The 13,491-nt window shown below is 49.8% G+C and overlaps 1 protein-coding gene across 4 annotated transcripts in view; it reads right to left on the reverse strand.

Annotated features, from left to right (window-relative positions):
* The window catches only part of BMP1 (bone morphogenetic protein 1), a 43,546-nt gene that overhangs the window by 22,647 nt on the left and 7,408 nt on the right, over positions 1 to 13,491 (reverse strand). For 2 of the 4 annotated variants that reach the window (XM_023252509.2, XM_023252511.2), the window contains exons 2-8: positions 13,228 to 13,341; positions 10,970 to 11,134; positions 10,663 to 10,780; positions 10,180 to 10,358; positions 9,278 to 9,383; positions 7,714 to 7,838; positions 7,034 to 7,149 (exon numbers count right to left, since the gene is read on the reverse strand). In XM_023252509.2, the coding sequence (XP_023108277.1) occupies positions 7,034 to 7,149; positions 7,714 to 7,838; positions 9,278 to 9,383; positions 10,180 to 10,358; positions 10,663 to 10,780; positions 10,970 to 11,134; positions 13,228 to 13,341 (923 nt within the window). Of the gene's footprint in view, positions 1 to 7,033; positions 7,150 to 7,713; positions 7,839 to 9,277; positions 9,384 to 10,179; positions 10,431 to 10,662; positions 10,781 to 10,969; positions 11,135 to 13,227; positions 13,342 to 13,491 lie in introns of those variants that run through there. The other 2 variants (XM_045055405.1, XM_023252510.2) reach the window with 2 other exon arrangements.

A 13,491-nucleotide genomic window follows, 5' to 3' on the forward strand; every position in this document is an offset into this window, starting at 1 on the left:
GAAAAAGATCCCAAAGCAGGCACTGGCAACTGTGGTCTGTAGCCTGTGTCAGTGCTGTGACGGTCGATGGTCAGAGAATAACTCTGGCTCTCGGTCACTCCCTGACACTGACCCCTTTAGAATTCTTGGTGATTTCAATAGCCACCTAGATGACCCTTCCCATTTCTGGGCCTCTCCATTCCCTGACTTCCTCTCTCCACCTCTTCTCAGCCACACATGGCATGACATGCCCTAGACCCTGTTATCATCAATAACTGTGCATCCCCCATAAGCTCAAGTTCAAGCACCCCACTGTCCATCCACGTGCCCCAATCTCTCCTCGTTCACTTGCTCCATACACCTAGTCCAACAATCCTTCCAGTTCACTGTGACCTTCCACCTTCTGAGCCTATGGGGTTTTCCCACCCTTTATCTCCACGTACTCACATCAGTCCTTGCCTGGCTTGGAATCCATAGCCCATCCTGCCTCTTTTCTTTTGATTTGTACATGAGTTGAAATGTGTTTGTATTTGGGGAAACATTTATGAATTGTGGCACTCTGAGATGAAATCGAGCAAGACCAGGTTTTGAAAAGTGCACCCTATTACTCTTGATGGTTATTATTAGTCATCATTGAGTGTTATTATTGTTATTATAAAGATACAAGTCCTGGTATTTTGAAAAACTGAAGTTGAAAATCTGTTCTGGCTCTTGCTCTGGAGACAGACAGTGTGCCTGGATCAATGACCAAAGTAGGACATAGATGAAGTGGCAAAGGCCTGGGGCAGTCACCTCACTTCAAAGCAAATCCATGGTCCATCTTTATCATCACCTCCTTGTACAGGACCTCAACTCTCTTTTTCCTCTTTTCTCCTCATTGTATTCACTGGAAAACCACACCCCTGCTTAAATCCAACTTTCCACCTACTCTGTGCCTGTTCCCAGGAGGCTGAAGTCATGGTTAGAGGAAATACAACCATGTTGCTTGTCTCACTTGAAATTTGAGACCACTGACCTCCACTGCGTCCTTAGCGCTGCCTGGCACACCTTTCACATTCTCCTCCTCTCTCCTCAAACCATCTGTACCCCTTCTTGAACTCTCAGTCCTGGCCCTACCATTATCTTTTTCCAAGATTAGTTCAATAGTCCCTGCTCTTGATCTTGCCTCCCAGCAGAGCAGAGCTTTCATGATGTAATTGGATCATATCTCCCCACTGCTCAAAATCCTTTAATGCATGTTACTCAGAGTAAAATCCAAAGTCCTTACTTACCATGTCCTCTATGGCCATTTATAATCTAGCCCCCTGCTATCTCTCTGACCCCATCGCCTACCACTTTCCTCCTTGCTTACTTGGCTCTGGCCACATGGACCCTACTGGTCCTCAAACACACCAAGCCTGCTCCTGCCTCGGGGCCTTTGCACGTGCTGCCTAGAAGCTCTTCCCATCCTGCCTGATGTGTTCCCTCACTTCCAATCCATTTCTACTCCAACTCACCTGATGTGAATGAGGCCTTCTCTGACCATCCCACATGTTACAGTAACCCCCACCTCACTCCTTTATCTCCTATTGCTGATTTCCTTCATAACACTTATTACCATCTGACCTATCGCATTTACTTTTTATTTGCTTGTCTGTCTCCCCCTTACCCCTACTCTGCCAAAATGTAAACCCTATGAGGACAGGAATTTTATTTAACTCGATATGGAATCTTTAGTGTGTGGCATGTAGTAGTTGCTTAATAAATGTTTCTTAGAATAGAAATTTCTAAGGATAGAATTTTTCTTTTAGGAATCTATTTTATAGATACACTTTCCCGAGTATATAAAGATCTCAGGTTTGAGATATTTACTGTAGCATTTTTGGTAATGATAAAAACTTGGAAAAAACTTAAATGAAACATCAGCGGAATGGGGATGACAGCATGTTAAGCAACCATCAAAATGTCTGAGGTAGAACTTGATGCGCTAACATGGAACAATGACCATGATTTCCTGCTGAGTGAAAGGCAAGTTACATAAGACCACATATCCATACACACATGCACGCACACATACTTAGAAGAGTCTGGAAGGACATACCAAGTGTGACCAATGTTTGGTCGCCTCTGGGGAGTGGGATTTGGAGGAGGACCCAGGGCAGAATATTCACTCTTTACCATGTGAATTCCTATACTTTTCAAAATACTTATCTCTATATCTGACAAACAACAAAAACATCTTTAAGGAGTTGCTGGATGGACGAAGGAATGCAGAGGGCTAAGTGAGGGCAGTCTGGCTCCTAAACTTACATCCTTCACCACGATTCCATGTGGCCTCCGATCGGTTTTGCTCAGCAGCTGACAAGAACAGCAGCAACTTTCCCTTCACCCTCGGAAACTACGCTGGCTCTGTCCAGGGAGGATGGCTTCACACCCTCCTGAAGAACCACGCCCACAGGCAGAAGCCCAAAGGACCCACCCGAGACCTCCTATGGGGCAGGAGGAAGCAGTGGTCACCTCGCTCAGGAAGAAGAGACCTGTGCTGGCAGTTAAAGGCATCCTCTAGGAGGGCACACCATGGCTATATTGAGACCAGAGATGTCTAATTAAGAGTTGTAATGGCTTCTGTCATGTGGAAACAGCTGTGCTCTGGTGGCAGGGGCACTGCCCTTTGCCAAAGAAAACCTGGCCACCTCTACCACTTCCTGGCTGGTGATGATGGGCCCGTGGCTTGACTTCTTTGTGCCTTGGTGTCTTTGTCTAAAAAACAGCAGTAATCATAAAAAGCTGGGGGATTCAATGAGAAACAGGGTGCAGAGTGTCCACAAGTGGACCCCACAAATGGGCAGCACCCCCCACATTTGTTGGATGCTCTCAGGGAGCAATTGGGAAGATATGTTGACCCCCGGGGACTCACAGTCTGGCTTCAGTCTGACTTTGCTGTATGACCTTAGGCTCATCATTGAACACCTTTGTGCCTCCATTTCCATATCTATAAGATGGTAATGGTAATAGTACCAACCTCATAGGACTTAGAGAATTAAACCAATACATGGAAAGTTTATAACATTGACACATGTATGTGTCACACATGCAATATACATACATGCCACACATATATAGTACTGTGTATGCCACTCAAAAAAAGTTAATTTCACTGTTGGAGTTGAGTTTGTTTAAGATTTTGAAATTTGAAATGGTTCATCCCAGAATCTGGAAGTAGAAGGAGGCAAAAGGGGGACCTAGGAAGTCGACCAGGGATTACCGATTTAATAGATTAAGACTATAGAATGACATTGGGCACCTGGGTGGCTCAGTCAATTGAGCATCTGACTCTTGGTTTCAGCTCAGGTTATGATCTCACAGTTTTGTGGGGTCATGCCCCTTGAGCTGTCAGCCCAGAGTCTGCTTGGGGTTCTCTCTCTTCCTCTATCCCTCTCGCCCCTCCACTGCATGCATGCATGCACATGTGCTCTTTCTCTAAGTAAATGTAAAAAAAAGAAAAGAAAAAGAAAAAGGCTACAGAATGACAGTAGCAGCCAACATTGATGGAATTCCTGCCATGTGCCAGGCACAGCACTGAGCACTTTACGTGCATTAACTTGTCTAATCCTTGTATCAACCACATGAGGGAGGCACAACCATCAGACCCACTTTACAAACGGGGAAACAAAGGCACAGAGTGGTTAAGTAACTTCCCCAAGATCATGCATCTAGCAAATAGCACGGCTGGGAGTCAAACCCAGGCACTAGGGTCTTAAACTTAAACCCTTAAACTTATATTCCATGTGGCCTCCCCAGGCCTGCCAGTCAATTTTGCTTAACAGCTGCATGAAGAATGAGGGTCAACTTTCCCTTCACCCTCAGAGCCCTACACCCTTCAGCACCAGGAAGCAGGGACTTAATGGAGGGGTCATAGCTGCCCAACTGGAGGACTGGAGGTGGGGTTGGGGAAGGCACTACAGAGGAGCGGAATTTGGAACTTGAAGAACAGGCAAGATATCACAAGGCAGGGATGGGAATGAGGGTGGACACTGTCAAAGCCAAAAGACATTATCTTTTTGGCTCGGCTGCAAAAATAGACCATGATCTCCTGAAACCACTTTCCTGCTCCTAAGGGGCGGGCTTTGTCCCTTGGGAAACACTCTTAAGTCTTCTTTGGAGCAGCTGCTAATGACATGCAGTGGAGACAGGGGGGTCCTACAAGAAGCCTTCCAAAGTGGCTCTTTCTTGTTTGATATATCCCTGCCTTGCATAAAATTTCTGTATCACTCAAACTTCTGGCAATAAGCAGAGAACTAGGAGGCAAGTGAAAACAACCTCTCAGCACAAAAGAAACATCAAAGTCCACCCACGAATGCAAGCGAGTTTATTTAAGGTTGACTGTTGAAAGAGCGTAGACTTTGGAGTTGGACGGTCCTGGAACTAAATGCTGGTTCCACCATGACTGCCTGTGTAAACGTGGGCAGATTTACTGATGCCCTCTGAGCCTCGACTCCCTCATCTACACAGAAGGGACGAGAACACCTGCACCACAAAACTGATGTGGGGAATAATGAGGTCATACATACAAGATGCCTAATACTTTGCCTGAAACGTAATGGGTAAACAGCAAAGAATGGTCACTATTATTTCATGACGCTATCCTCCCCGGCTCCCCAGCCTCTGCAGACCCTTAGAGGGTTCCTGTCCCCCAGGGTTCCATCTTTGACTCAATTACAGCTCTACAATTTGATCCAGAACTGTGAGTGAATTTTACTTTTTCTATTTTTGCAGCTACGCACTGAAAAGTTTGAAATTTTTCTCTGTAGCCTACTTCTCTCCCTGGAGCTCCAGGCAGGCCTCTGAAAAAGGATGGGGAGTCTCTTGGGTGTTGTGGAGGGAGCATGCCTAAGGCATAGAGAGGCTCCTGGGGCAAGTCCATTTGTCTACTAGAGACTAGGGCCAGCCCATGCCAGCCTGGAACCACAGGGAAAGAAGCTGATCCTGACCAAGGTTGGCATATCCCTGCTGGCTGAGCAAACTTCTTGAACAGGAAAAAAAGCAACGCTCTACCCTACTCTGTGTTCCTCAGGGGCTGGGGACTCTCTCATGCATCTCTCTGTCCCCAATGCCGGGTGTGTAGTGAGCACACAGGTCTCTGGAAGGGCACTTTAGCAATTGTTGATGTGGGACAGGGTTTACAATTCACAGTATTGCAATCATGGACTTTTGTGTCATAATCTTTGGGCAAGTTACTTAATTTTTCCAAGTTTGTTCTCTCATATGCAGAATGGGGACAACATTAGCACCCGGCCTAGAATGTTGTTGTGTTAATTATAAGACATAACAAATAAAGAATTTAACACATGCCTGGCCAATCATGTGCTCAATAATTTTAGTTGTTTTTATTGTTATTTGCTGTGAGATTTCCAAAAGTGGAAGTTGTGGAGACCTTTGGCAGAGAGATAAAGGAAGCCAGAGAATGGTCAGAACAAGACAGCAAAAAGGACAGCAATTTTTAAATTAGATTCAGAACAAGAAAAAGAACAAGGAAGATATGGGTTCACTTTTTAAAAAAATTTTTTTAATGTTTATTTTTGATAGACAGAGAGAGACAGAGCATGAGCAGGGGAGGAGCAGAGAGCGAGGGAGACATAGAATCCAATCTGAAGCAGGCTCCAGGCTCTGAGCTGTCAGCACAGAGACCGATGCAGGGCTCGAACCCACAAACTGTGAGATCATGACCTGAGCCAAAGTCGGATGTTTAACTGACTGAGCCACCTAGGGTGGGTTCACTTTTGAGGGAGGGTGACAGAATGTTAACTGAGAGAGATGACGGAATTACTCAACCCTCAATAAAAGACTACCACAAATGAGAATGATTTTCAAATTGCAAAAAGTAAAAGAAGCATAGTTTGGAAAGGGAATAGAAACTCATTCATATTGGAGGGGAGTCAGTGAGCACCTCTTTAAATTGGCTGTTGCCTCTAGGCTCAAAAATGACATCAGAGGACATTCAAATAACTTACAGATGTGATCAGTGTCTGTAATCTCAAAAACTCAGAACAAAAGCTTTGCCAGTTTCCAAAAGGGGTGTGTGTGTGTGTGTGTGTGTGTGTGCGCGCGTGCGCGTGCATGTTGGAAGAGGGGTTTGGAGTGAATCCTGGGAATCACAACCCACTAAGTTGAATGTCAATCCCCAAATAAACAGATAGCCTGCTACCCTTTAGAAAAGAGACACTTGATTATTAGGAGCTGGTTCAGGTTCACTTAAAATAAAGCACATCAGACAAATGTCATTTCCTTTTTAAAAGGTGTTTCACCAACTGGTGGAACAGTGGCTTTGATTTGGTAAGGCAATCCATCTATATATTCAGCATTTATGAGCTGTTTCCTATGCCAGGGATATAAAGGTGACAAATTCGTGGTCGGAGAAGCTCACTTCGCAGTCAACAAGGTGATGACTCATGGCTGGATGGTAGTGTAGCAAGTGGTATCATAGCCAGTGGAATAAATCTGCCCAAAGTCTGCAGATGAACAGTGTCAGCTCAGAGAGGGAACCTGGCTCTGCTTTGATTCATGTCATGTTCAATGTTTCAATCAAAGACCAGTTTCAGAAGACCCAGAAAAGACATGCTTATCAAATGAGCTCAGGACAGAGTAAGAGAGATGGCACCTGCTGAATGGTGGAATTCAGATTCCAAATGGTCTTGAGAGCTGTTGGAATGAACAATGTGACCAGTAATGAAATCTAGTCAAGCTCAAGACTGCACGAGTACATTAAGTACCATATTCCAATCAAGAAGAATAGAATCTTAAAGTTGACTATTGGGAACAATAAAAATGCACGGAAGGACACTGAAGGTAAAGGGGTGAGTGAGAGCGCCAGATACCACAGGAAAACCCTGTGGATAGATCTGAGAAGACCTTGGAAAAGTGCCTCTCGAGTAGTAAGTCAGCCCCTCCTCAAGGTAGTGCTCCATCGTTCTTGTGCAGTGAATGGGTCTACGTTTCCCAGGTAGGTCATTCACAGCCACAATCAACTACGCTCTCTTACTCTGGTGTCCTGGCAGAGGAGGGGACGCTCAGTTACCTTCTCTCCAGGTGTGACTGAGATACGCCATACGCAGTGCATGTGGGCGGAGTAGCCATTGGGGTACTCAGGGGAAGAGAAGTTGCCTGTGCTGTCTTGTAGGGTCTCTCCACAAGCTGTCAGAGAAAGGAAATGACTGAACTGCTGGCTGCAGATGCTCAATTCCCCCAACCTCCTGGCTTCCCACACCCTGAACTCTGGCATCACTCAGGGGAGAGAAGAACGGCTAAGCAGAGGAAGGAGTCTGGGGTGGTCCTGTCCCTTTAAGATCCACTCCGTGCTCTTTACACATAAGCCCACACCATTGGACCTATTTGGCCTAGTGCTGCAGGATGCCCTGCTGTCCAGGCAACATGGCTTCCAGAGTTAAGGTCAAGCTCCTTTGGTGGGCCTCACTCTACCTCCGTCCCTGAGAATTGCTCTGCTAGTCCCTTTTACTGCTCCTACTGTCCTATTCTCCCAGACCCTCCGAAGGTACATGGCTCAGTATCTCACCTGATCCCCTCACCACCTGATCCCAGCTCCAGTTTGGTTCCTTAACTTGAACACTGCCCCTGCCTGGGTACCTCCACCCCTACCACCAGGCAGCTGCTGGCCTTCTCTAAGACTTACAGCCTTAACCTCCTCAGCCCCAGGCCCTGCCCTCCACCCTTCCCTGGTCCATCCCTCCCTGCCCTGACCTGGGCACTTGTAGAGCTTGCGGGCCTGGGCGATGTCCCCCTTGCTGAGCCGGGTCCTTTGGCCAATGGGAGGTTTCACCCCATTGACCTCGTACTTGGGAACAATGGTGTCCAGGAAGATGCCCCTGAGGAGGAAAAGCCCGATCTGGGTGAGAGTCTGATGGAGGGAGGGGTGGTGTGCCTGTGTGTACCCAAGGTCACGACCCTGCCAGAGCCCAGACATTCCTCAGTAGGGTCAGGGACGGGTGGAGATTGCTCACCCTGTCATTATGCTGCCCACTGACCAGCAGCCACCCTGCTCCGTGGCAGCCACACTGCTGGAGCCTGGGGGAGCCCCAGGAATACGCTGGGAGGTCAGGGACACAGGCTCCACATGCCCTGGGAACCTAGTGGTGTTCTGGCTCAGTCTAGGTCCAACCCCCAGCCTCAGGAGAGCTTGGGACCCCTAGCGACCATGTCTCTAGCCTCACCAAGCCTCTGCTCGTTCGGCCGTGACTGAACTTCTCCCAGGACTACCAAGGCCAGTGCTTCATTTTGCTGGCACGGACTGCTTTTGACAGGTTCCACCGTGGTCAGACCACGCAACTCCGGATCCATCCATGTCTCCTGTCCCCCCTGCCCAGTTCCTGCCTGCTAAGTCCTGGGTGTTTCCATCTGGGAGGAGCAAGACGAAGGGAAACAGGCGGCCCTCTGCCTCCCCAGGGTCCCTGACTCACACCCAGCTGGGTGGAACTCAGCAGGGGGTGGGGTGGGATGTGGTGGGAAATGTCCAGGGGAGGTCTGTGGCTGTGGGGGGCAGGATGACCTCACCACCCTTCCTTGGTCTCTGTTCCCTCAGGTCTGGAGGCAGGGAGACTGAGGAGGGGCACTGTGCGTGGGACAGAGCAGGACTGCAGACAGAGGATAAGGAAAGAGCCAGGCATGGGAAAGGCCAGGCTTGGAAGGGGAGCCTGTAAAGGAGCAGGGAGGGGCTGTTTCCCACACTCTGCTAAGGAAAAGCTGCCGGTGCAGAGGCTGGGCCACTACCTCTGGGGGTTCCGGTCATGATTTCAGGGAATGTGGGCCCCCAGGAGGAGTGTGTGCACTTGTAAGCAGAGGAAAGGGCTAGTTCAGGGCAGTAGCCAGCCTTTGTGCAAATTAGCCGGTTCCAAAAAGGCAAACTGATTACAAAGGATGCCCCCAATTAGAAAAATGTGTCCTCTTTTGGCTGACAGATGAGGGAAAAGCTCAGCTCCCTTGGCTGATACAGTTCTGAGCCACAGCATATACATATGTGTCAGGCAAAATGGCTGGACTTCAGCCTCCTGAGCCAGGTATCCCAGGGGTCCACAGTACTAGGCTTCGTGGGTCCAGGCCCTGCCATGGACCCACAATGGAAGAGGACAGCAGGGCAGGCAGCATCCATGGGTCCTCTGCTCGGGAGCTGGGGCCACCCAGAAGCCCACTCTCACCCTTGGTGACTGCCCCAGCAGGGCAGCCCAGTGCAAAGTGAGAGGCCCAAAGAGAACGCCCTACAGAAGGCAGGATTAGGCTGCCCCAGAGGAGGCCAGGCCCCATCTCTCACCTGGAGAACGTGTTCCGGGCATAGTGCATGATACTGTCAAAATCATAGGTCTCCCCTAGGGACTCCACTTCCTGGAGCTCCATCTTCAAGAAGTTATACTCCTGCCCTGCGAAGACCAGGAAAAAGGTGTGGGGGGTGGGAGGGGTGGGTCTGTGTGCCACACAGTGCCACTTTTTCAGGGTGGGGAGTGGGGCCCCTCAGGTACTCGAGAGGTGCCCCCCTACCTGAGGGTCCAGGGAGCAGCCAAGGGAAGTCTGGGGGGGTAGGGGCGGGTCTCTAGAAGAGTCGGTCCAGCAGAGGGGCAGGGTCAACGAGGACTGGCTGGAGGGAAGGCTCAGAGAGTATGGGAAGGAAGCACCCATTTCTAGAACCACAGGGAGATGAAAGCAGGGAAGAGCAGAGGAGGCCTGGGGAGGGAGGAAGGAAGCAGGAAGGGAGGGGAGAGGGGGTAGCCAGGAGAAACAAGAGAAAAAAAAAAACCCTTAGAGGGGAGAACAGGCAGAGGGCAGAAGACTGGGCAAAAGTGAAGAGAAAGGCTGAGGTGGCATGGGGGATGGGCCAACTCCCCCCTCCCCCCCTCCCCCCAAGGCCAGCTGGGCTCTGGGCTGCTCTGGAAGGCCTGTGTGTCCAGGACCAGGACCTCTCCCAGCCCCCCAATCAGCACCACAACTGATCTTCCATCTCTGAGCTGCTACTGGCAGGAAGCAGATGCCTCAGGGGCAGGGTCTGGACCAACCTGTGCCCTGGGCAAGGGCTGCCACAACACTGAGCTGACCACAAGCTATGGCTCCAGGAAGCAGCTCCCACCCCTACTAGAGGCCCTGGAGTGGTTGGGGCGGGGGAGGGGGGGGAGGGGGGGGCAGGTGTGGCACACAGCTAGGCACTCAGGCCAAGGTGCGTACCTGGCTGGATGTTTTCACGCACGATAGAGACATGGCGGTCCCGGTCTGGCCGCGTGTGCTCGTGCCAGAAGCCAATGACGTGGCCCAGCTCATGGACAACAATGCCGAACTTGTCACAGTTCTTGCCGATGGAGATGGCCTGTGGGCCTCCACCGCGGCGACCCACGTAGGAGCAGCACCTGGAGGGCGGGGCCAGCTCAGGGGGGCGGTCCCGAGCTGGGGGAGTGCATCCACTCAGGGGCCGGGCGAGGCTGCCAGGAGGGTGAGGGAGTGAGGTACAGGGGAGGGGCCTGAGCGTGGGATGCCCAGGCTGTGTTCAGGGGTCATAGCCACACCAGGGGGCAGCTCCTGGGAAGATGCCCGATGGCAAGAGTGGGGACAGATGATGTAGGATTGTGCCCAGATGGGGCAGCAGTAGTGCCCAGAGTAGAATGTGGACTGGGGTGATGGCCGAGGGTGCAGTGCCCAGGGGCCCCTGCTCACCCGCAGGGTCGATAGGTGAATACAATATAGCTGTCCTCATCAGTGCGCTCCAGGAAGGTGACACAGGTATGCTTCTCCCAGTGCCTCATGGCTTGCCGGAAGACTGCCCTCTGACTGCCTGCCAGGATGAAGGGGGCCAGGCTGCCACAGTGTCCAGGTGGGCCAACCTCGACCCACTGCCAGAATGTCAGCCTCTTGTTGGACAGATAGGCAGAGGACACCACTCATATCACTACACATGACAAGGCTGCCCCAAGGCTAGGCCCCGATGCAGGCTGCTCCCTCGGCCCCACAACATCATGCTCACCAGTGAAGTTTCCCCCAATGACAAAGGGGATGACCCCATCAGGCCACACACGCTCTGGTCTGGATGTGGCTGCCCGCCGGCTCCGGGACCTGCTTCTCCATCTCCCACGGTTTCTCCTCTGTGGCTGCCCACTGGTGCTCTGGCAGTTGGGGGTAGAAGAGTTTCCTGGTGTTGGGAGAGGAAGACACTGGTAGCAAGTGAAGGAATAGGAGTACGGGGAAACAAATTATACTCTATCCACATTTTGGGGGGATTCCATACCTGTCCACTCACTAAAATTTATTTGTAACCCCCAAACCAATAACCTTAGCTCTTTCACGGTCAATCACTGACACGCACAGGACAGTGAAAAACATGAGTCACCCCCATACCCAACCGAGGTTGAACAAGGTGACACTTTGCCTTCTTGGTTCAGCTCTCAGAATGTAAATAAGCATCTTTTTCATAGTCTGTTTAGTGCCACATTTTTTTTTGTATGTGGGGACTTTTTATTGGTGATTTTGCTGTTTAAAATGACCCCCTTCTGCCCTAATAGTACAGAGGCACCAGACCACTGTCCAGCGTTCCTAAGTGCAAGAAGGATCTGATGTGCCCTATGGAGAAAATACACGTGTGTTAATATGCCTTGTCGAGCCCCTAAGTTACAGTCCTGTTGGCTATAGCTCAAAGTTAATGAATCTACTGTGTATTAAATAAGGGGTCTTTAAACAGAAACATACGTAAGACAGGGTTACATACTGATCAGTTGGTGAGAATGTTGTGACAAGAGGCTTGCAGGGACCTAACCCTGTATTTCTCCTAGGAGTGATGACTGACTCAGTATTTGTTAATTCAGTGTTCACAGTGACTTTATAGAACAAAGTTATTCCATAACTCTATTCATAACTACCACAGATAGCAAGAATGGACTAAAACTGAAAAAGAGAACAATGGTGTACTAATTTCCTAGGAACTATAGGGGACTTGAGACCAGGAAATGTTGACTTCTCATCTAATAAAACTTCCTCCTTGTGGAGCATATAGAGCTTGACGTCTTTAAGTGTTCCCAAATATATGTTCTCATTTGACACAGTAGCTCTCTGGGATGCACTGTGCAAGTGTCACTGTGTATTATTCGACAGATAAGGAAACTAAAGCCAAAGATTTGCCCAAAGTCACCTAGTGAGTTAGTGGCAGGCCCACATGCTCCAGTTCCTCCATTCTGCTTGAACCATGTCTGCTGGTCCCCTCTCAGGCCAAGTAAGCCTTGCTAGTCATCAGGCCACCATGTTCCCCTCCAATGCCAGCTCCTCTCTGGGAAGTTTGGCCTTTACTCCATGGCTGCCCATGCCAAGATCCTCTCTCATGCTGGACAGGACAACCATCAGAGTGTGTGCAGAATGGGCTCTGGATGAGAATCCCTATCCTTTGTCAGTGGGAGGGCTCCCTGTGGGCAGCACCATGTTCCTGAGCAGTGACAAAGCTGGACAGAACTAAACCAGCCCAGGCACTCATTCTTCCTATTCTCTCACCCATTCATAAGTGCCAGGTGGGTTGCTAGGTGCTTGGGCCACACCCAGGGATAAGAAGGACCCGTCCCTGACCTTAAAGAGCTTTGAGTCCAGTTGGGGAGATAGACATATAAAAAAAATCATTGAAATATGGTTCCATGAGTGAGATACTAATACTGTAAACAGAGAGCAGACAGAGCACAGAAAATGGATGGATAACCATGCCTGGGGGATGATCAGAGAAGATTTCATCAGAGAAGCTCTTGAGATGGGCTTTGAAGGAAGTATAAAAGCTTGCAAAGTGGGAGCATGAGGAGAAGCTGGGAGGGATTGGGGTGTTGAGCAAAGAGCATCAGATTTGGAGTGAGAAGGCTTGGGTTCCTGTCCCAGCACTGCCACTGACCAGCTATGTGATCTTGAATGAGTCACGTTATCTCCATGAGTCTTAGTTTCTGGATCTGCAATGCAGGACTTGTCCTACATCTACCTTTGAAGGTGGTTGGGGAAAGGTTAGATAATGCTGGTGAAAGTACTTTGTAAACTGTAAGCAAAAAGAATGTCAGTTCTTTGCTCCTGGGTATGTCTATACTTGCTGCTCCTCTGGGGAAGGGACAAAGATATCCCAAGGGAAGATAAGCCATTATGCTGGGTTCAAGCTCATAGCCTCTGTCCTGAGAGGGCCTGGTTGGGAAACAGGGAGGTTGCTTGTTTCTCTAATTCTGGAACCCATTTCTGGGACATAGAAGGGCCCACCTGTACCCAGAGTACCTGTAGTTTTGATGGAAGACCTGTGGGTTGCACGCTGCCTGAGGTCCTCAGCCTGCTGCACCTGGAAGGCCCTCAGGTCCTCCTCATCCAGGGCGATGTCCCCAAGGAAGGCAGCTAGAGAGAAAAGACGAGGCCTGGGAAGTTAATCCTCCTACCCAGCACTGACAGTTCCAACCCCATGGGTACCACCCCTACCCCCATAGCAACATCAGTCTTCAAATGCCTTCTGAGGAAGGGGGTCATAGGGGACTGGATTTGAGGATC

This window comes from Felis catus, chromosome B1 (genome assembly GCF_018350175.1).
Source record: "Felis catus isolate Fca126 chromosome B1, F.catus_Fca126_mat1.0, whole genome shotgun sequence".
Lineage (NCBI taxonomy): Eukaryota > Metazoa > Chordata > Mammalia > Carnivora > Felidae > Felis > Felis catus.